This window comes from Corythoichthys intestinalis, chromosome 3 (assembly GCF_030265065.1).
Source record: "Corythoichthys intestinalis isolate RoL2023-P3 chromosome 3, ASM3026506v1, whole genome shotgun sequence".
NCBI classification, from domain to species: Eukaryota; Metazoa; Chordata; class Actinopteri; order Syngnathiformes; family Syngnathidae; genus Corythoichthys; species Corythoichthys intestinalis.
The window spans coordinates 20,651,893-20,674,009 of record NC_080397.1 but is presented as its reverse complement, the minus strand read 5'-3'; the positions used below and the strand labels follow the sequence as shown (position 1 = coordinate 20,674,009).

General features: G+C 38.2%; 1 protein-coding gene across 1 annotated transcript; it reads right to left on the bottom strand.

The window, feature by feature from the left end:
* Positions 1–484: 484 nt before the first annotated feature.
* On the bottom strand, positions 485–19,398 carry nim1ka (NIM1 serine/threonine protein kinase a). Its single transcript, XM_057831981.1, has 7 exons — positions 19,273–19,398; positions 8,195–8,441; positions 6,853–7,182; positions 6,661–6,773; positions 4,776–4,897; positions 4,520–4,666; positions 485–2,017 (listed from the first exon to the last, which is right to left on the bottom strand). Exons 3-7 carry the CDS (start codon positions 7,131–7,133, stop codon positions 1,262–1,264), a joined length of 1,419 nt encoding a protein of 472 aa, XP_057687964.1. The 5' UTR covers positions 7,134–7,182; positions 8,195–8,441; positions 19,273–19,398; the 3' UTR covers positions 485–1,261.
* Between the last annotated feature and the right edge of the window lie 2,719 nt (positions 19,399–22,117).

Genomic DNA, 22,117 nt, shown 5'->3' with positions numbered 1-22,117 from the left:
TTGCGACCTTTGCTATGTGTGGAAGTCATTTAATGTTGTGAATCAACCGTTAAAGTTGCTAAAATGGCTCCCGTTATTGCATTAGTTCCCTTCTGTCTATTTTGGACATGTGTAAGTTTTAAAACTGTTTCATCATTGAAAGATAGATTTAAGTTATGTTTTGCCGATTTAGCAGCATTTTAGATACAAAGCGACTTTGGTTCGCTAGGAAGGTTCTCTTCAACAGAGCCTTCCTGAGATGGCGGCTGTTTACCAACGCATCTAGTTCTTTATTATACATGTTGCGAATGCCGCCGTGTCTCATTTGCATCTAGTTCTGTATATATGTGATATCTATCAAAGCATTATGTGGCAGTAGTTTGTAGGCTATCGGCTACAGTCAGGTATTATTGGAGCCACCTAGCATAGTAGCATCGCGTTTGCAACGGCGTCACACTCCCTTGCCTCCTCCCCACTCCTGCTCTGCTCTCGTCTCCATGAGTCTTTTTCAGACTTTTCTCGCATCAGTCAACCAACATCGTAACGCATAATAACGCACGCCTTTCCCGCCTCAGTAATGGTAACGGCTTTGCCAAGATGAGAAAAGTAATTAATTAGATTACTCACTACTGAAGAAAATAATGCCGTTAGTAATGCCGTTATATTCTAACGCCGTTATTAACAACACTGTTTATAACAGGTTAATTTTTAGTCAGTTATGAGCAAGGGTATGGGTACGATCAGAAGATTCAAAGTTGAGTCAAAACAAATTCCAAGTCATTTATTGGCTTTCCCTGACAGGCTAAGGACCTGTGGGACATCTCGTAGAGATACATCAGGCAAGATGGCAGCGAAGCATCTCTAACGACATTGGAAATGGAAAGTTTACCCTGAAGTATGTGCATACAAGCCTTTGCACATTCTAAAGTGATTATTGTTTTAGAGTGATTATTATTATTATAAGGAAGATAAGTGCTAAATCATGCCAAGCCTAGTGTCAGATACATTCATCCAGCCAAAGACTAAGTACATCACATTCAATGTTCTCCAAATCTTGTGCATTAAGAAGTCTCTGTCAAAAGATGAGACAATTCAATCAGCAACATTCTCACAGAGACTAATTTCACTCACTAAATGAATAATATGAAATCCTAGATTTCATTTTTCGAATGCAGGGAGTAGCGTGTTTTTAATGTTTTAACCTACTGCTGGACATTCACTTTTCAAATCAAAATATTGTCTTACTGTATAAATAATATCTAGCATCAACCTGAGCATTATGTCACAGAATCACACAGAGTTTGGATGTGTGCCGTAAACTACGGTACACCTTTAAACGCTCCTTTTTCGTCGCTTTTGGTCCAGGTACCTGCGTGGCTGTTGGCATGCTCTCTACAGTGTGCTTCTTGTGTGCACCATGCAGCAGGATTCTATAAACTCCTGTGATGGAACTCCTGCAGTCCTTTCCCTGATTGTTCAGGATGTGTTCTGAGGTTATGCCAAGTGTCTCTAGTGCTGTTATTACTTCCATTTCCTCCACCCCCAGCTCAGAAGGATTCTTTTCTACAAGGTGAGATGGCTCCAGCTTGAAGGGCTCCATGGGCCGAGGGAAGTCGACATGTTGCAGCCAGTCACTGCTCATCACCTGTTCTATAGAGCAACGGTCAGTCGGTAATGGTTGGAGGATCGCACGGATCAGTTTTTGGCATGTCTCTGGAAGCCAGGAGGGCATTGTAAAGGCACCTTCAAGAATACATCTCTTGAGTTTAGCCACAGTATCTGCCCTGAACGGCATGGTGCCCGTCACCATAAAGAATAGCATCACTCCCAAGGCCCAGATGTCCACAAAGACACCCACATAATTTTCATCACGGAAGAGCTCAGGGGCAGCGTAAGGTGGGGAGCCGCAGAAAGTGTTGAGCGTTTCATCACGACGGCTCAAAGTGCTGAAGCCAAAGTCACCCACCTTAACGCAAGAAATGCTGGTGTAGAAAACGTTTTCCGCCTTCAAGTCTCGGTGAATTATGTTGTTTTCATGCTGATGGCAGAAAAAAACACACATAGTAGATGAAATATTAATACATTGGGAGGAAAAGATCAGACAAAAAGGAACAATCGTCATTTGATTGCTGCCAGACCTTCCCAATCCAAATGGATAGGACTTCTATTGCTGTCAATGGCACTGAAACATTATCATTCAATGCCGTCCATCCCAGTTAAAATATATATTATGTCTATCACTGTCAATGGCAGTGAATTGGTTAACGTCATGGTTTATATATAATGATGTACAGAGGTTGGTAGTAAAGCGTTACATTTACTCCGTTACATTTACTTGAGAAACATTTTAAGAAAGATGTACTTACAATGCCATAGTTTTTACTTTTACTTGAGCAGATTTGTGAAGAAGAAATACTACTCTTACGCCGTTATGTTGGGCTACACTTGTCGTTACATTTTTCCTCTTTTTAGTCTACATATTAGATTTTGCTTTATTTTTGTCAGAGATGCCCAAAGTAACTCTAAAACTTTCACCAATGAGAAGTTGCAACAATAATCGCAAGACTCCATTATACTAATCAGACATAACAAGTCACATGACCACACAGAAGCTTTCAGTCGGAAGTCCTATGATCACGCCGGCCTGTTCAATCAAATGGCGTCTTTAAAGCTCCGTAAAAAACAAAACGTTTTCACATCAGGCACTGCCATCAATATTATTCCAAAGCGCTGATTTCAACCTCTCCCCCAATTTTTATTTGGCCCCGATAGATCACAGATGATTGTTTTAATTTCACGGTGGGAAATATGCTTTCTCTACTAGGGGACCCTCATGCTCTGTTGACAGGTGACGTTTCATTCCTGGAGATTTTTCTGTTCCACTTTATTTCAACTCAGTATCACAAGACTGTCAAAATCATGACATGACAGCCGTCATGAATATGAATGAGGGCTTATGACAGATGTCATTGAGTATCATTTAGTAAATTATGTCACTTTTGATGCAATATTGAGATTTTTTTCAAATGTCTTTAGGTTGGGATGAGAGTTTAGGAACTGTGTTAGGGTTAGGAAACTTAATGACATCTGTCATTATCGTTTATCAATGTTTATGACAGTGTCATGTCATCATTATGACGGTCTTATGAAACCGAGTTAAAAAAAAAAAGTCGATTTTTCTAGCCATAATTCGTTGATTTTTGTGTATTGTTCCAGCATAATATGGTCATGTAATAGGTTATATAGTACAGTATAATTATAACAGTTTATATAGATGATGTCGTGATGAGAGAAAAAATATACCATTATTTAAAAAAGAATAAATCTGACATTGTAAACATTTACTTATTACTTGCGTATTCTTTTCACCAAATACTTTTTTTACTTGCACTTGTCATAATATTTTGGGATGACTTTTACTTAACGCTACTCTTACTTCCTACAAATTTTTGGGCTATTCTACCCACCTCTGATGATGTACTTGAGGATTCAAACACAAGGTATTGTACCGTCAGCATTCTTTCCTTCATTCCTTTTTTTTTATTGCTGTACCTTTGTATGTGCCATCCCTCAATGAAGTTTAAGTGAAAATGGCTTTGTAATTTTTGTGTCATCATGCTTAACACACAAACCAATTGAGAGGTAATACAGTGGTACCTTGACATACGATCCTTTCGACATCCAACGTAAAATTGGTCTCGTCATTTGTCTCGACATATGACAACATGCTCGAGATACGACGATTTATGACAGCTTGGCAAATTCATTGTTTTCCCGCAAGATGGACGCACAGTGGATATTCTTGTGAGAGAAATCAACATGGGTCCCTAGGTTAGTGCAGATGGTGAAAAAAGGAAAAAGGTTACGCTTAGCATTGAAATTAAGATGAAAATGATAGAAAAATATGAGCGAGGTGTGCGCGTCAGTGAACTGGCTCAACAATACGGCCGAAGTATGTCTACAATCTCGACGGTCCTCCTTCGACCTCCCTTCGCATGTCTTTCTAAGTTAAGGTGACAATTATTATTGTCGAAACTTCGTCAGGTTTTTAATCATTTATTTCAGAACTGGTGCAAAACAACACAGCTACTGGCCGCCATAGCCGACGCCAACAACAACATAAAAAGAGAAAGTAAAAACTCTTCCGCAATTCCCTCACTCTGTAGTCAGTCACACGGTGCATTCAGGAACAGCATGCAAAACACAACCGCACATTAGAAGCCTATTTGTTAATTATATTATTATTCCGATTTGTATTTATAATTTATTTGTTTTGCAATGTGTAATTGCTATTAGTAATTGTACCTGCAGTATTTATGAAGGATTTAAGCGTAGAATTTTGGGCTGCGAAACGAATTCATCAAATTATAATGTATTCTTATGGAAAAGTCCTTCTCAAGATACGACCATTTCGACTTACAAAACAGGTCCTAGAACGAATTAAATTTGTATGTAGAGGTACCACTGTATTGGTAAATTTTACACTATGCTGAAGTAATTAGTAAATGTACTCTGTACTAAATGTGGACATGATACCAACCATGTGTTTAACAGCAGACAGGATCTGAGCAAATACAATTTTGCTGTCAGCATCAGAAAGCTTCCCCTCTGTGGTGATTTTGCTGTAGAGTTCTCCTCCACCAGCATACTCCAACACTAGGTGTAACCGTGACAATGTCTCCACCACCTGAAGAAATTAGGAAAATGGGCAATCATACTGTTTTCATATATTTAAATGGTGACGACATTAAGACAGTAACGGGTATATAATCAATAACAGTGTGTAAATGACAAACCTCATAGAGGCGTATGATGTTAGGGTGATGTAGTTTCTCCATGCTGGAGATCTCTCTGGACAGCAAGCGCTGGGTCTTTTGATCCAACTTTGTCTTGTCAAGGATCTTGATGGCCACTTTGTCTGTTGTTGCAGGGAAAGAAGTGTAATAAAAATAAAATAAAATAAAATAAAATAAATAAAAATAAAAATAAAGAGATGTTAAATTTTGATGTGAAGTTAAGAAGGGGCATTTTGGAAATAATAGTGAAAGTGTAAACATGAACATTTTGTTGTATAAGCAGATATGTATGCAAAAAAAAAATCAACAAATTTATTAACTGTATTTGAATAAATTTTAAGTATTTTATTTCAGTTTTAATAATAACCTATTTTCTATAGCACTTTTTCTCCTCATACATTTTCATTTGTAGAGCTGCCTCTTCAAGATTCGAGCTAAATGTGACATCTGCAAGTTGCTGCCACCCATCCCATCACCTATTTGTATGCCATTGGACCGCATTTAGTCAAAGGTGAACTGGTAGCTTATCCCAGCTGACTTTGGGAAGGAGGAGGGGAACGCCCCAGATTCATCGCATAATAATACAGTTTTTTCAAGTAAAGAAAAAAATATGTAGCCCATTGTTGATTTAAATATTACTTTTACCACGGAACCACCAACTCATTCCAGCATTGACAAAACAATTCAGGCAAATCTCTTTCAAAAACTGAAATAAAAAGTGCACCTTAATCAAACTTATCAAATAAAGCCTCTCCATTTTGCTAAACCCTTTCAGGGAGAGGGTTTTTCATCGTCATCTTTGGATAATCTGTTTTAATCAGGATTTATGTTGAAGTACCCTTTCCCTAAGAACAATAATTGTCTATCCAGAGCCAACATTTATTTGCGAAATTCCAGGTTTATTCCAGCTAATTTTCCACAAATTTGTGTTAACTCCCAGGAAAAGTTTCCAACTTTGACCATAATTTTGCAACTCTAAAAATACATTTGTTTAAATTCTTTATCTATAATGTTTATAGATGAATGGTTAATAGTAACACTCCAAAGAGACTGCGAAATGTACTCCTAAATTATTTACACGGCAGGAAAATATACTTCAGGTAAATTATTACACAAAATGATTAAGCAAGATCTAATTGTGCATCTGTATGCATTATGTAGTGTCACTTTGGCTTCTTTCCCCATGACGGACTCAGAAATACAAGTGTTATATCCTATTGAAGAGAAAAACAATTTGTGCATCACCAGGAAGTAGCCAACATAAAACTTTTTAATTGAAAAAAAAAGAAAAAAAAAAAGCACACAAACGTGCATGCATACACACACAAAGAGTGGAAAAAAGCACCCTTCTTTCTTCCCTATTGAGCTTTGATGTGTCATGTCACCAAGGACACAAGAGGTCTCTGATCATTCTGTTCAAGGTCAGCACACAATCAGTTACACTTTGTACGCATTCTTGCTATCCAGCAAAATAAAAATGTGCGTGTTGTACATTTTTTAATTGTACAGTATTGGAATTTGTATCGGTTTTTTTTGGTCCATGTATCATGTTTCGCGATGCACATGTATCTTGACCTCTGTAAGTATTGTATTGTGATGTTGTTGGCAATACCTAGACCGAGTTACCAAAGTAACTACACAAAATACAACATATTGCTGTGATCTCAAGCAACATGGTCCAAAAAGGATTTATGCAGTTTTAATAAAATTAAATAATGACCAAATAATAAATAATGAAACAATATGAAAACATTTTCAATGTTCTTAGTGGAACACCCTTTAAAATTTTGTGGTTTCACTGATTATTAGATCTATTATTATGCAAAGCGACTTCCGAGATTTGTACTTTTAATCAAGTGTTCGTTTATAATTGGGTTTGTTTTACCTTTGGTGAGGGCATGAATTCCCAGCTTGACATGGGAAAAATTTCCACAGCCAAGCTCTCCTCGAATTTTGTAAAAGCTTATTCTTCTGCCCACTGCAAGTTCACGGACCACCCTGTTGTCAAACCACAAAATAATAGACGGAATGCAAAAGTGGTGTAGAGAGAGGAAAGAAGAAAGAATCCGAGCCTCACCTCTCATCCTGGCACATATCCAGGTTGAGTTTCTCCAGCGGTGTAAGGCGGCGGACGTTCGCTCCTTCATCATCTGTGTTTATGTCTGAGCTGTCCTGGGTGCTGCAGCGCGTGTACCTCTGGCCATGGGCTGTGACCACTGTACCTCCAAAAGAACCTCCCGCAGAATCTACATTGGATTCCCCAGTGTCAACACCGGAAACGGAGCTATTCCCTATTGCTCCCGCTGCCCCTGCTTCAGCCCCGTCTGGGCTGTTCTCTGAGGGAAAGACAGCAGTCATCCTGCCAAGGGGATACCTAGGCAGCAAGGTGGGACTTAGCTCATGTCAGCTGTCGATGAAGAAAAAAACATTTTTAGAGTGCAATTCACAATATTAAAGTCATTGATTTTAAAGAATATTAAGTGCAGCACAGGGCCATTTTAATAAAATGATCTCATGTTAATTGTAGAATTGCTAATGCAAAGATGAGACTTAATTGAGATGGCACTCAAATTCATAAGTATTAACTTAAAACATAAATCTACAACACACACACACAAATACTGTAGATTCAACACAAGCAATACAGTAGAACTTCCAAAAGACAGACTATTTTATGACACTGTCAAATGAATAACAACTTGTTCTGTGCTTAAAGTCATGCAATCAAAAAACATCACGAAGTTTGAAGTAACATAACCATTGTCAACCGTGATATTCTCACACGATAATTAGCAATAATTTCTCTGTCTGTTCTGCTTAATTTGGAAATATGACCCACGGTTATCAAACTTGGTGGAAGGGTACGTGTTGGCCTGAGGAAGAACGAGTTTTTTTTGTTCTTTGTTTAAGCGATTGGTCAACTAAAGTCCTCATAATCGAATAAAATACTATAGAAATACGACAGAAATCTTCACCACCAACTGTTGCAGTTGCCACACAAAAGAATCACTCACCTTGCACAAATTCTCAACTTTCCAGCAGTATTTGAGCTATCCTAAAGATTGCTCTTTTGGCTTACAAAAACAACGAAAACAAATACTTTGCTATTGATGTGATCCAGTGTGCACATCTTCAACCAATTCCACGTCAATGGAGGCATACACGGAATTCCCGCTCGTGACCCCATCACCACGGGAATCAACTAGTGCAACCGCTGATGTTTCTCACAGGTATACTATATCCTTCTGGTGCAGATAATTTCCTGACATCTAACATAACATTTTGGTTGAAAATGATAGCGGTGCCCAAGCGTTTCATTTCAGAGGCTCAAATCTAACATCATTCACATAATGTCTTTACATAAAACATATTAAATAATGTATAGGCAAGTACTGTAATGTTAATTTAAAACCACTTACCGATACCTATATATTAGCCATTCCCAGCTGAATCATGTCAGTGTCTTTATCCAAACGTCATTTCTTCTTAAAAAAACATGTTCCCTTCCCAGAATTTGGTGCATGTTGCATCAAAAAATCAAACGAAGCTCCAACAAGTCATCTGAATTTTTTCCTTTGAATTTTGAAGCTTTAATAATTTTGTTGAATCTCTGGATGAGTCCTCTGAAGACTGCCAGTTGTTGCCTTCAAATCTTGAGTGAAGAAGCTGGAGACAGGTGAGAGTAAGAGTTAGTCATTCACAATGGAGCTTTTACCGAAGAGGTCAGTGTGGCTTAAAATGGCCCATTTGAGTGTCCGAGGTTTAAATAGAATCCATTGAAGAGGAGGGTTGGAGGGTTGGGCGGGCGGGAGACAGAGGACGGAGGTGGAACAGATGATAGTGTCAGGGTTGCAGACATTTATTGCCACAAAGTAGAATACATTCAGGCACTAAAAGGATATTATTTAAATTTCTAATACAAACATTTATGGAATTAGTAAACAATCCAGAATTGCATCCTGTGATTAAGTGCAGTTTACATGTCAGCGAACATCCACTGCAGGCTAACGTTGCTATGAGAGCCAGAGCAAACAAGACACACATCCTCATCACTCTCTTGCACCAAAACAAAAGCCCCACCTAACTGGCCTCTTGTTAAACACCCCTTTACCAGAAATCTATTATAAAGTTCAATATAATTCAGAAAATAATGCTTGTGATTCCATCATCATCTGGAAAATGAAAAATTGTTCATCCAATTGTGGAGCACAAAAGTACTGGTAATCATGCGAAATCTGATTTACTGAACCTGGCTGACTTTTCTACTCCAACTTCTAATTTTTGCTGCTACAAAATTACAGTAGCTAAAAACATGCCATGTTGTCTTTTGTTTTAATACAATAGCATGTTTTTGCAAAATGCATAGGTCTACATTAAAAATGGAATCTATATACACATTGCTCATTGGCCCAGAATTGTGTTTGACCTGACGTCTTTTGTAAAGATGACATGCTAATAATAAACCTAAGGGATCATTGTGTTTATTACACATTCACTCGGGTGCATATTTGTGTTTGTTTAGACAAGGTGATTTCCACCTTCAATATTGTTATTATTGAGTGACAGTTTTGCACTAATCATTCATTTATGTAAATAAGACCAGACAGAAATGTGACAGCACATCACGCTGAGCCTGGCTGCCTTCCTACTTCTCCCGACTTACTTCATTGAGTGGCTGGGTAGCTGGTTGGCAGACTGACTTGCTGACAGACTTTTTGGTTTACAAACTGACTGACTGACTTTTCTCATGCTTGATTTTGTTTCAAACAGTATATGCACTTCTTTCATTATCGCTTTAATTAAGAATAGAGCTGGAGTCTGTAAATAAAAGACATTCCAAATACTTTAGTTGTTATTATTTCTATTTTGCCAAGAAATCGTAATTGATATCGGAAATTCGGGTTAGAGAGAAAATAATTGAGATTTTTTAGTTAGGCAAAATCGAACAGCCCTAACTGAATCTCTGAATTAAAGCAAGAAGCATTTTTTTTTTCTGGATTTTTTTGGGCAGGTCAAAAATTGACCCAAGTGACATCACCTAAATTTCTTGCTTTCAGGTCTGCCCCTACCACTATATACTGCATATAGCATGCTGTCAGTGACTGTTCCTGGTTAGTTAGTTGGTTTTCGATTTCAGTCCACTTTCATGAAAGGCTAAATACCAAGAATATTAATTGTTGAGAATCCAATAGTTGTTGATTTAATGTTGCAGTTACATTCGATACAATTCGAACAGTAACCATCTTTGCAATTCTAGGATTCACTATCTCATGTAGTCAGTAGTACCCAGTAGAGATGTCCCGATCGATCGGGTCCGATCACGTCATTTTTAAAGTATCGGAATCGGCAAAATAATATCGGCCGTGCCTTTTTTTAATATAATTTTTTAAATTAAATCGTTTTCTAATTGTATTTAACGTTACAGACATAATATGTTACACTCATCCAGAGTCTTTAGTTTAGGCTTAAAGTACTCACGCATTGTCGCGCTCAATCTGTAATGGCGCCGTTCTACCCATTTAGAGAGATAAAAGGCAGCGTAAAACAAGTAGAGTGAATTTTGGCAGCCTTTGGAGCCTATTTTTAATAGGCTAAAGCCTTACAATCCCTTTCCCTTCGGATAGAAATATCACGGGAAACAATGTGGGGAAGCAAGGTAGCAATTGATCTTTTTCTTAACACCTTATGTTACTTCCCAACGCAGAGAAGATATATCAATTGGTAGCACTACGCACAGTCACGGTTCCACTTCCCATCATGCATTTGGGTTGAATGGCTGCAGTATCATTTACTGAAAGCTCAACAAATACACTAGATGGCAATATTTAGTCACAATGTACAAAGTCACAAGTCTTTCTATCCGCGGATCCCTCTCACAGAAAGAATGTTAATAATGTAAATGCCATCTTGAGGATTTATTGTCATAATAAACTAATACAGTACTTATGTACTGTATATTGAATGTATATATTCGTCCGAGTTTTATTCATTTTTTCTTAATGCATTGCCAAAATGCATATGATCGGGAAAAATTATCGGGAATGATTGGAATTGAATCGGGAGCAAAAAAAAAGCAATCGGATCGGGAAATATCGGGATCGGCAGATACTCAAACTAAAACGATCGAGATCGGATCGGGAGCAAAAAAACATGATAGGAACAACCCTAGTACCCAGTCAATCACACTATAGTACACTATACAAATACACTATCGACAGTACATCCACATATATTCTACAATAAATTTGATGGGAAAAAAAATAATTAAATGTACTTTTAAATGTGATTAATATTAATTTATAATTCTCTCCTGTTATATAGTATTGTGTAAAGGTTGTGGGGAAAAAAACAAAGTACAGGGATATTCTGCCATTCATTTCCATATTAAAATGAGTTCAAGCTACAACTTTGCAACTAAATCAAAGGGTCTTTTTTTAGATGTTCAGTCTGTGAGCATTCAAACACCATGGATGAATACATCAGCATTGATCTCCAGTACCAACAAGGACATGCAAAGAGAATACCAGCCTTTTATGTGTATGAAAAAGGCGAACCTACATAAGGTAAAGCATTAGCGCTGAGCACCATGAGGAAATTAGATGTTCTTGAAAATCGACACACAATAAGTTTGGGCTGTTCTTTTTTTTAATAAATAAATAAATCCTTTTATTGCATGCACTTTTGCAATAATGATTTCAAATCAATCTCCAAACGATGCATACAAATGAGCAGTACTCTCCAGATTGCCATGTGCTTCATCTCTCCTGAACAACAGGTTGCTTGGCAAGGGTGTTTGTCTTTGTCAGGCTGAGGACCGAGCAGCCACCATTAGGTAGTTTGTCAAGAAAGAGAATACACATCACCATGTTTGCAGTTGTACAATGCTGCATTTAACTTGAGAGATTTTATGTTAAATACAGCAAATGGGCGGATCAGTACACACACAAAAAACATCAAGGTACATTTTAAAACACCATTTAAATGAGTGTTCTTGAAGGATATACAACAGCAGCTGTCAACTAGTTAACATGAAGTTGTTTTGATGCAAATCAATGTTTTAAGATATGGATGGATATTAAAAATCCATTTGGGGAAAAACATTTTTGTTATATCTTTAATTAAAATGAAGTTTAACGTATTTTTTTGCAAGGGTAACAATTAACTAAATCAAAACATTAACTAGAATGGTACTGAGTTGAGCATAGGCCTCTGCTAAACCTGAACCATCCTCATTTTGGATCAGCATGAAATCACATTCCCGACTGAATATACACACACACTCCTGCATCAGACCTTCGTCCATGAATTCATTTATCTTCCATCCCGCTTATCCTCGCAAGGGACATGGGGATGCTGGAACTTATCCTAGCTGACTAAGGACAGGTACATCCTGAAATGGTTGCCAGCCAACTGAAGGGGACATACGTAAGCTGTGTCCTAATTCAGGGTCTGCACATACAGTCTGCATTAAAAAGGCCAGTTACGTCACAAGACTGCATAAAGGCCTGCCCCAATCCATTAAAACTCAGAGGATGCCCCTCTTACATACTCATAATAGGTCCTCCATGTCGGCCAATTTGAGCAGATTTTGGAGACCGCAACACTAATAAGTCAGCAGCCGTATCCCATAATGCTTTTCGTGCTTAGCTGGAACAAATCACCTTAAGTGGTGGCAGTGATTTCTAAATGAAACTATTCAAATTTCACGTTTTTACTGTGGATTTTACTTATTTGAGCGTTTAACACCAAACCCCCAAGAATACGGTTAAAACCTGATTGTTAGTGCTTAGTAATGGTTAGCTTGACAGTATAAAAATATTTTCACTTTAGCGGTTGCTTCATAACTTTATATTTTTGAATATATTTGAATTGCTGTAAAATAATTTTCGTTTTTACATGATTCAACCAGGAAGTACATCAAAAGCAACACCGTCCCATTTGGTTACCGAGGAGGTGGGTCCTCTGTCAACCACATCCATCAAGGTCTTCCCCCAACAGAGGAGGACACGACCTAGGAGGATGCAAGCACTGCAATAGACCCTACTCACCAACGTCACAGAATGACGTGTCGTTATATCCGGCCGCCATATTGTCCGTCATTGTTTATCCGTATTCTCAATGGTTTCAATTTGTCGTGCAATTTATAGTGCAATTCATGGAAGCCCCGGTGCTTTCAGACGCTGTAAACTCATTGGATGCGTTGCATAAAAGGTGTTATGCGGAAAAGCTTCAGTCTATCCATTCGCCAGATCCATATTTGATGCCTAAATCGATATTTTTCGACCCGCTGTCTTCGCCCTTTCTGCCTGACATCTGCGACCCTGATATCTACAACTATCTTGTCCATACAAAATCAGCCTATTCTCATGAAAGTTTGAAAAACTTTAAGAGCAGCACTCTAAACAACATTACCCCGTGTGACCCTTTACTTCCAATTTTCTAAAATGGCGACAATCAATTAAAAAAAAAAGTTGACTGCGATGGCCGACGCTTCAAGGATAGGTGGATATTGGACTATTTCTTCAATAAAACACGCAACAACTGTGTCTGCCTCATTTGCAAAGAGACAGTCGCCGTTTTCAAAGAGTTCGATGTGACGCGATAATGATATTACCGAACAAGACACGCTGACATGTACGACAACATTACAGGGAAGCTACGCAGCGAGAAATTATAGCAACTTGAAGCTAGTTTAATTTCACAGCAGCAGTATTTCGCGAGAGCCCGAGTGTCGAAAGAGAACGCCACAAAGACGAGACTGTTGAAATTATAAATTAAAAAAATAAAGCAAATGTGACACACAGAAGGGCTTGCTAAAATTTGTTTAAATATATTGTTCTATGTAAATCAGCCAAGGTAGCCCCCCGCATTTTTACCACACCAAATCTGGCCCCCTTTGCAAAAGGTTTGGACACACCTGTTTAACTGATGATCCGTAGACGAGGCCAGCTTCTTTCACTTGGTACCAGCTAAATATTATTCAAAATGTAATGATGGAGGAAGAAATAAGCAGCTTGAATTTGAAACTGTATGTTGTCGGCGATTAGCCTCGCAATGATCTTAATTGTGGTTGTCAGCCCAAAACCCTCTAAATATATATTAAATGCATCTTACTAGATATAAAATGACTACTACATAATCTGTGGTAATCGTTTGGAGCCCAGTTTTCTCGTCGAATTGCAGCAGTCCATCTCGCTCTCCTCTCCGGGTCTCTCGGAACACGGTAGAACTTCAAGTCTCTCCGTCTATCTTCTCTGTTATTGCAACCAACTGCCACACACGCCTTCACCATTTTGATTATTAATGTTAACGAGCAGAAAAACACGCCATAATAGGAGGAATTTACGTAGCGGTAATGCGTCAACACGACGAGTTGACGGACAATATGGCGCGGAGGCGTGGTTGTGACGTCATGTGAGTAGGGTCTATAGACATAGTGTACAACCTAATACACACACAAAAACATGAGTGTACTGTTCAGTCATCTAGCGGGCATGTTTTGGGGATGTACAAGAAAAGTGGAAAACACAGAAAAATCCGTGCAAGCACAGAGAGATGCAAACTCCACACAGCAAGGCTGGAACCCTTGATATCAGACCTGTGAGGCGTTGTGCTTTTCAGTCTTCTACTGTGCTGCCTCTGTCAGACTAAATTTGGTCAATTAGATTCATAATGTGTAACATAAATAACTGTAAAATTACGGGAAACAACAACAAAGGTTTAGGACTCTTAGCATAATTTCAAAATAGATTCTATTAACAGCGCTATTGTGACATAAATTGCCACTCAAGCACAAACAAGATGGCCACCTTACAGTTTTCATCAAACGAAAAGTAAGGGTTAAGCGCAGGATGTTTCCTGTTTACATTCGACAGGCACAACTAGGGCAGTGCTGTAACTCAAATCTGGACGTAAATCAGATCGTGCCATAGTTTATCACTAACCTACACCAATATGGACGTCAAAATTTTTGTAAAATGTATATGAAAAACAAATTTGACCAAAAATGCATAGGGGGCTATTCAAACAGAATGACACAATTTATTAAGCAATACTGTATTTTAATAGGTCACAATTATTGTACTCACAATGAACTTTTAGTTCCTGTCTTACAACCAAAGTAGGTAATATCAAAGATTATACTATACTGTATGTCTTAACCACTGATGAGACCAACATCCATAATTTGTGAGAGTACACAATTGGTGACCTTTATCAGCCAGAAAGTCAAGTATGGGTGCTCTTTACTCACCAGGTGATTTGTCTGAGGATCCCGAAGAGGGGGTGGGGAGGTGCACACAGCTAAACACACTGCTGGCATCAGCAGCCCCTTAACACACTTGAACAATGGAAAACACTAGAGCCCATCCACCACAGCTGTGGATCAAAAATGAGTCACTGTTTCCATCTAGACACACCGTTTTATTTGTACCATTTAGATTGGACTATTTCAACCGCAACTGGGTCCATCAGTCTTTCCAATTTCTGCAAACTTTCCCTTACACTGATTCCACCATTTTCCCACCACAGGCATGCATCTGGATGCAAAGGAAACACACACACATTCAGATGCTGTACAAGTGCACTCGAGTAAATATAGACACTAAAGTGCTCTTGCAAACACACACACATGCACCAGGCTCTCTCCACACAAAGCTCTCGTAGTGTTAATTGAGATGTACAGTTGACAAGGATTGAGAGCTCAACAGAGCAACAATGGAGACTGAACAGAGGCAGGCCCCTTTGGAATCCATAGTGTACATACGTATGTCACATTTGCAAGTATCTTGTATTTTGTAGTATCTAAGGCAAATCTAACTTGAGACTTTACAAAAGGTGACCCTGGCTCTTATTGGCAAGTATTACAGGAACAGCTAGCATTCATTTGAACAAGAGAGAGAAAACTCTCTATTGTATTTATTTATTTCAGGGGGGCAGGGCTGGGGTCTTAAGTAGGTTTAAAAAGGATTCTGCTTTTTCTGCTGTAATTAATGTAAGGAGTCTGTTTCCATACGTCTCATTCGTACTGGTGCGTTGAATATTTTGATTTACTTTGTGTTGAAAATGCTGACGGACGGGGTTCAGGTAAGTGTTTGTATACATTTGTTTGTATGTATACACCTATTGTCATGCAGTGCCCTCATTTTCATTGTTGTGGGCCACGTTCTTTTGGCTGTGGCATTTGTAGGCCTCAAGTATACAGTATGTTTCTTTTGTAAGGTGACACAAAGGCAGTCTTCTATTTTTATTGTAATTTGTTGCGCTTAGGATGTATCCCGTAGTGTTTGATTGTATAGCATTTTGTTTAGCTTGTTTTTATTATGTTTAACGGCTGTCCCAAAATAAATGGCCACATATGTTCATTTTCAAACTTTCAAGTACCCTTTCATGAATTATTGAAAGGGTCGTGACAGTGCTAATACTTTGTGGGATACATCAATATTACATATACAGATAGAAGATACATATAGATTGACTTGCATAGCAGCCTACAGGCTGAAACCTGATTGAACCTAACATAAAGCATTGATATACTGGAAGTAGTTTGCCCAACAGAAATGCTAGCAAATTAAATGGATTGACTGTTGGTATTAAATTAATAAAATTGTAAAAACAAAAATAAATTCAGTTTAAATGTAGTGATACAAGACCTTGTCGGCCATCATCATTCACGGCTAGCGAACTTCATATTAATTCATTGGCTGCCTTTGACAGCACTAAAGGTACAATCAGTTTTGACTGGGCAGGTTAGCAGTGATCGTTCGCACATCTGAAGCTTCAGCATCAACAGCCAGTACTTCAAGTTTAAATACATTGGACGTCTATTGTTGTCAATGGCATAGAAATGTATTCATTTGTTTGTTTTAGTGCTGCAACGATTAATCGATTAACTCAAGTACCGTATTGGCCCGAATATAAGACGATGTTTTTTGCACTGAAATAAGATTGAAAAAGAGGAGGTCGTCTTATAACTGCGGTCTAAAAAAAAAAAAAAAAAAAAAAAAAAACTGCGGCCTAGACATATACCCATTCACGACGCTTGATGGCGCCAGTCATCAATGAATCGAATGCTGAACGCGACTCGGGCGGCCAAAGCGAACCCCTGACACGAAGAAGAAAGTGGTAAGAAGGAAAAGAGAAGAAAATACCGGTAATAGAAGAGATAACCGAAAATGGAGAAACTTCGCGACAATTTGGAGAAAAGTGGGTCGAAGATTGGCCAGGTTAACCGGTGTTTGGCCATTCCTTACTACGCGGCGAAACGTCCTACACAATGCTCAGGGCGCTTGCATATGCATTCACACGCATGCGCACATCCGTTGGAAGCGGCGAGTACTCACTATTTTTGTTTTTATTTAGTTATTTAGAACCTTTTCACAGCCTCAAAGATACTTTTTGCATGTATTACCCTCTCATACTTTTAACCATTGTGTTTTTTTGTGTTAGCTTTGAAGCAGTTGACCACATTAGTCACGTAGCGTATTTAAATCGTCCTTATTTGACATAACTACATTTAAGTATTTTCTGCAGGCATTTCTTTAGTACGTTATTCCTGTATGCATCTAAACAAAACAAGTTTAGAGCGCACGGTAGTAATTTAGGTGTCAAATTCGACTAATGTAGGACGTTTCGCCGATGTAGGACATTTTGGCAGAACACCGGCAGCTGAGGAGAAGTTATGACGCAAACTTCAAGTTGATGGTGATAAATGAGGCGGTGTCTTCAAACAACTGCAAAGCGGCTGTGAAATATGGTGTCACAGAGTGTAATGTACGGAGATGGAGAGCTCAAAAAGATCGCCTAAAAAATGCTCAGTCAGAGAAAAGCTTTCCGTGGTCGTTTCTGTATAAAAATTAATTTGGTGTTCAAAAAGTCTTTTTTCAAACTTAAGTCTTGAAAAAGAGGGGGTCGTCTTATAATCGGGGTCGTCTTATATTCGGGCCAATACGGTAATTCTATTAGAACAAAGCTCAAAATCAAATTTTGCTGCTTCGGGTATTCGTTTAATTTGTGGTATTGTAATGGTTTGTTTTGAAAGTGTTTGCATTTAGTTTTATTGATTTGGGTGGATACACTGCCCTCTAGTGGGAACAGTGAATATTACATAACTGATTAAAATGTGTAAATCGTTAGAGAGATTTTTATTATGGAGAGGCTCTCCTACGCAATAAAGCTACAACTGGACATGTTTTATGTGATGTAGACAAAATGGACAGAATATGTTAAGCCTGTACGAAGTGATTTTGGTTAATATATGCTCATACATAATGATTTCTTGCATGTAAAAGGTATAGTGATGTAATAGGTTCCCTGCTCCTTGGTATTTGTTTTTTTTTGTTTGTTTTGTTTTGTTTTGTCTGTAAAAAGGAAAAGCAACAGAAATCTGTAAAATCTGTTCGTATTGTACGTTGAAAGAACGATATGCTTTCCAATAAAAACAGTCAATTTTAACAAAATAAAATGTGTGAATCCAGTTGCTCCTTGTTAAGACCAACATAAGCTAAAAAATTTTGGAGCTGTTTTTTATGCATTCGTAATTTAGTTTATAGGTATATTTAGCCTTTTTTTTTTTTTTTTTGAGGGAATATGTGTTTGAATGATTTGTTAGGAGCATTGTAAAAAAAAAAAGAAAGAAAAAAGTTTGCATTTTAAAGAATTTAAGTTAGCCAACTTTTGCTTCTTTTTTTGTATACCGTTTGAGGCTAAGATCAAGTGTTTTAATTTATTTATAAATGAAAGTGAAAATCCGCATAGTTTGAAGAAACACTTGAGAATTTTATTTTGTATTCACATTTAATGATGTTTTACATCTCCAAAAATTGATTTTGCAATGCATTAAATGTTGCTAATCCAATTGCTCGATCATTCGAACTAACTAGTTGATGGATTAATCGACTACTAAAATAATCGATAGCAGCAGCCCTAATTTGTTTATCATTTTACCCTTGTAATGGAAAGGTGGTTGGGAAGTTCCCAATTTGAAATAAAAATGATCAATAATAAAGTAAACAGGTGTTATGTTACACGTGCTCATTACGGGGATGTGATTAACTTTAACCTAAAAACATTCTTTCTCAGGTGATGCCTGTGTTTTGTCACTGAATAAAAAAAAGCTAGGAAGCTAAGCGCCGTGAAGCAACAGGTGCCGATCGGTATCTCAGCCACCGAGTTGGTGAGTAAATCAGTGATCCCCAATTAGATTGTGTGTATGTGCCAAGTGCTGATACACACAAGACCATCACAAATCTGGACAGGAATAAAACCCCACATATGGATCAGCACACGCCTGAAGCATAAAAACAATTAATTATTGTTAACACCTGCAAATGCGCATCATGTAAAACAACGCAAGCTTAAATGACATCGCTAAAAGTGATGTCCTCACAGCCAACAGCTAGCGCTTGCACATATACATCACTCCCTAGGAGTCACATAATTTCTGCTCAAAACACAAACAAGCAGACCACTTCGGGATGGTTTCACAAACGGTGGTTACCTTAATGTAGTTGTCGAATTAAGATTAATTTTGCCCGATGTATGATGACTCCGCGGCGACTGCTACATGGGTTGATTGTTGTCAAGGGGAATTGTTTGGAGTGGTTGGCCAGCGAGCCAATCAGAGGTAGCTTCCGGGTAGGGTCATGTGGCTTTCGACCAATGAGGAAGCGGGAGTTTCTACTAGGCGGGTACGGGGGGGGGGGGGGGGGGGTAGTCGCAGTTGTGAGCACACACGCACACAAAAAAATCCCCACTAGCCCTTACCCTTAATTATAATTTTAAAACAAGGATAAACACTATATAAAAGCAAAATACTGTATAAATAAGTATTATCCCAATTTGATTGTGACTCAATTAACGTGCCCTCGTGAATTACCTAAGGGCTAAACTAGAATTGGTAGTGGTACACCTGACTTCCCACCTCGTTAAAAATTGCCTCCATCTAGTGTACTGTACACGGACGTATTGCATGGCTACCCACGTATATATTAATCAGTGTTGTTAATTTTACTTTTAAAAAGTAATTAATTACAGTTACAAATTACTTGTCCCAAAAAGTAATTGCGTTAGTAACTCAGTTACCTGAATGTAAGAGTAATTAGTTACTTGGCAAAGTAACTATTGATAATTTTCATGTATTTTTTTTCTCAAAAGAAAAAAAAAAAGGTCACACAATGTAAAGTTTAAAGGGTTTTGGGAACAATTGGCCCTAGCCCAATTCTTTACCCTCCACTTAACTAGACACAAGGGTCTTGCGATAACTAGACAGTAACCTTTGCTATGTGTGGAAGTCATTTAAAGTTGTGAGGGTCATTATCAATATACGGTGCCTTTGAGAACTTCCAACTTGCCCAAAAAAAAGCTGAGATTTTCCATTCAACTTCACATTTATAGTATCAATTACCTGTTGTACTGTTAGGAATGCACGTCGGTCAAGCTCCCACACTTTTTTAATAATAACTACAAGCAGACAAAGTACACGTAAACAGCAAATTATGTCAACTCTGTCATGGACAAATTCAAAGCAGAATAAATATACTCTAATTGCATAGTGATTATAAAATGTATATTTTCAGGAAGGTTTTTTGTCCTTATCTACAGCCTACGTTTTGTTTAATTGGAAAAGTATTTGGATAATAATTAAATTAGGGGAAATTATTTGATTTTCCTGAAAATCAGCAAAAATTCTACATTCTTTTCTTAATAAAATCTGTCAACAAAGATATGTGGTCAAATTTTCAGCTGATACTATAAGGCCCTTACTTGTTCATGCAGAAATCGCACAAAAAGTTTACTAACTTGTGAAAAAAAATGCATTATTTTCCTAGAATATAAAAAATAACAGAGTGGACAGTAAACTGACAGGGTTGACCTAGCATGACAGAGTGGACAAATTGTGAAAGATCGTTGAATGAATCAAATAATTTAAATGTAAATATATATACCAGAAGTCCTATCCCCTTCAGATGGAACTACCAGAACCTACCAAAACACCAAAATGAGCCATAATTGTGGCATTCTACAACTTAACTCCATGGATGATTCTGCTGAATCAGCCAAACATTGAACAGTACAATGAGATGGTAAATTGCTGAATAATGATTGACCTGAAGAGAAACAAATGAACATAACTGAACACCAATGAGGCACATCTATAAACAAAATTTATTTCTGCAGAGGCATGGCTCAAGATGGTTCAATCTGTACAGAGCACTTGTTCACACCCTGTGGTTCTGGTATTCGGCAAAGTACCTGCCAGTCATGGTACCAACAAATGTCATCCCAGGTACTTGGCCAATAGAACTTGTTTATGCCATGGCGGTGCATGCACTGAACTTTCACACTGTGCCCTTAGACCTCTCTGATGACATCTGAATATGCTTCATTGTCATTATTAACGACACACCAGTTTCCAATGTGTTTTACCGCAATCATATTTGGTCTCCAAGTATTTTCTGATGTCTTTCCACATGATGGGGACTCGTTAGATGAATCAGCAGGAGTGACCTCTTAAATGCTTGGTGGATTCTCATGGTGTCCTTTATGGCAGCTATTGCAGGTACTTCACTTTTGGATACAATATCCTTTTCTGAGATGAAGAGCAACTCGACAGATGTGTCAAGGCTTTTCAGCTTGTCATACTAGGTCTGAGCATCAGGGATATCTGTATCTGCTGAGCTCTTGAGGACCCCACCCACAGCATCTGGTGCCCCTTTGCCATGACTTGCCGCAAAGTAATTCCATGTCATTTCGTTGAATCCATACTAGTAGGGCTTTGCTGAGAGGGAAGTTATATGTCCTTTGTCGATACCGCATAGCAGGCCCATAACTGATAAAATTATTGTGACGTGTAGGTGTCGTTCTCTCACTACCTTCAAAACTGGATCGAGGTGGGCCCAGACTGACAAGGGATCATGTCTTTCGGAGGGTCATTTGGAAGCCCTTTCTTTTTCCAGATATTCTCTTCTTTCAGTGTCAGCACCACGACTTTCCTGATTATCTCCTTACTGTCTTAGCTCCTTTTGATCTCGTACCTTGAAAATTTCAACACAAAAAGTGTAACTTAACCAATTTAATGGGGAGTAAATCTGCCTTGCCCAATCAAACTAGGCTTTCTGTAGTGCTGCTCTGATCCATTTTTACCATGTCTAGCATGACCCATTATAAAATGTACGTAATAACTCTTATCATATTAGCACGTTGACATTATCAGTATGTGGCTTAAACTTTTAAGAACCCTGTCCACCCTGTCATGGAAGCTTTGCTGACAGGGAGGACAATGACAGGGTGGAGATTTTTGTCTAATATTGGTATTTATTAACCACATGGTGGACCTTCAGTGC

Excerpts from the sequence above, each read along its gene's own strand:
- nim1ka (XM_057831981.1), bottom strand. The coding sequence starts at position 7,133 with ATGACTGCTGTCTTTCCCTCAGAGAACAGCCCAGACGGGGCTGAAGCA. Across the intron at positions 6,774-6,852 it reads GATATGTGCCAGGATGAGAG|GGTGGTCCGTGAACTTGCAG; the intron begins GTGAGGCTCGGA and ends GTTTGACAACAG. Across the intron at positions 2,018-4,519 it reads TGTCTGCTGTTAAACACATG|CATGAAAACAACATAATTCA; the intron begins GTTGGTATCATG and ends TTCTGCCATCAG.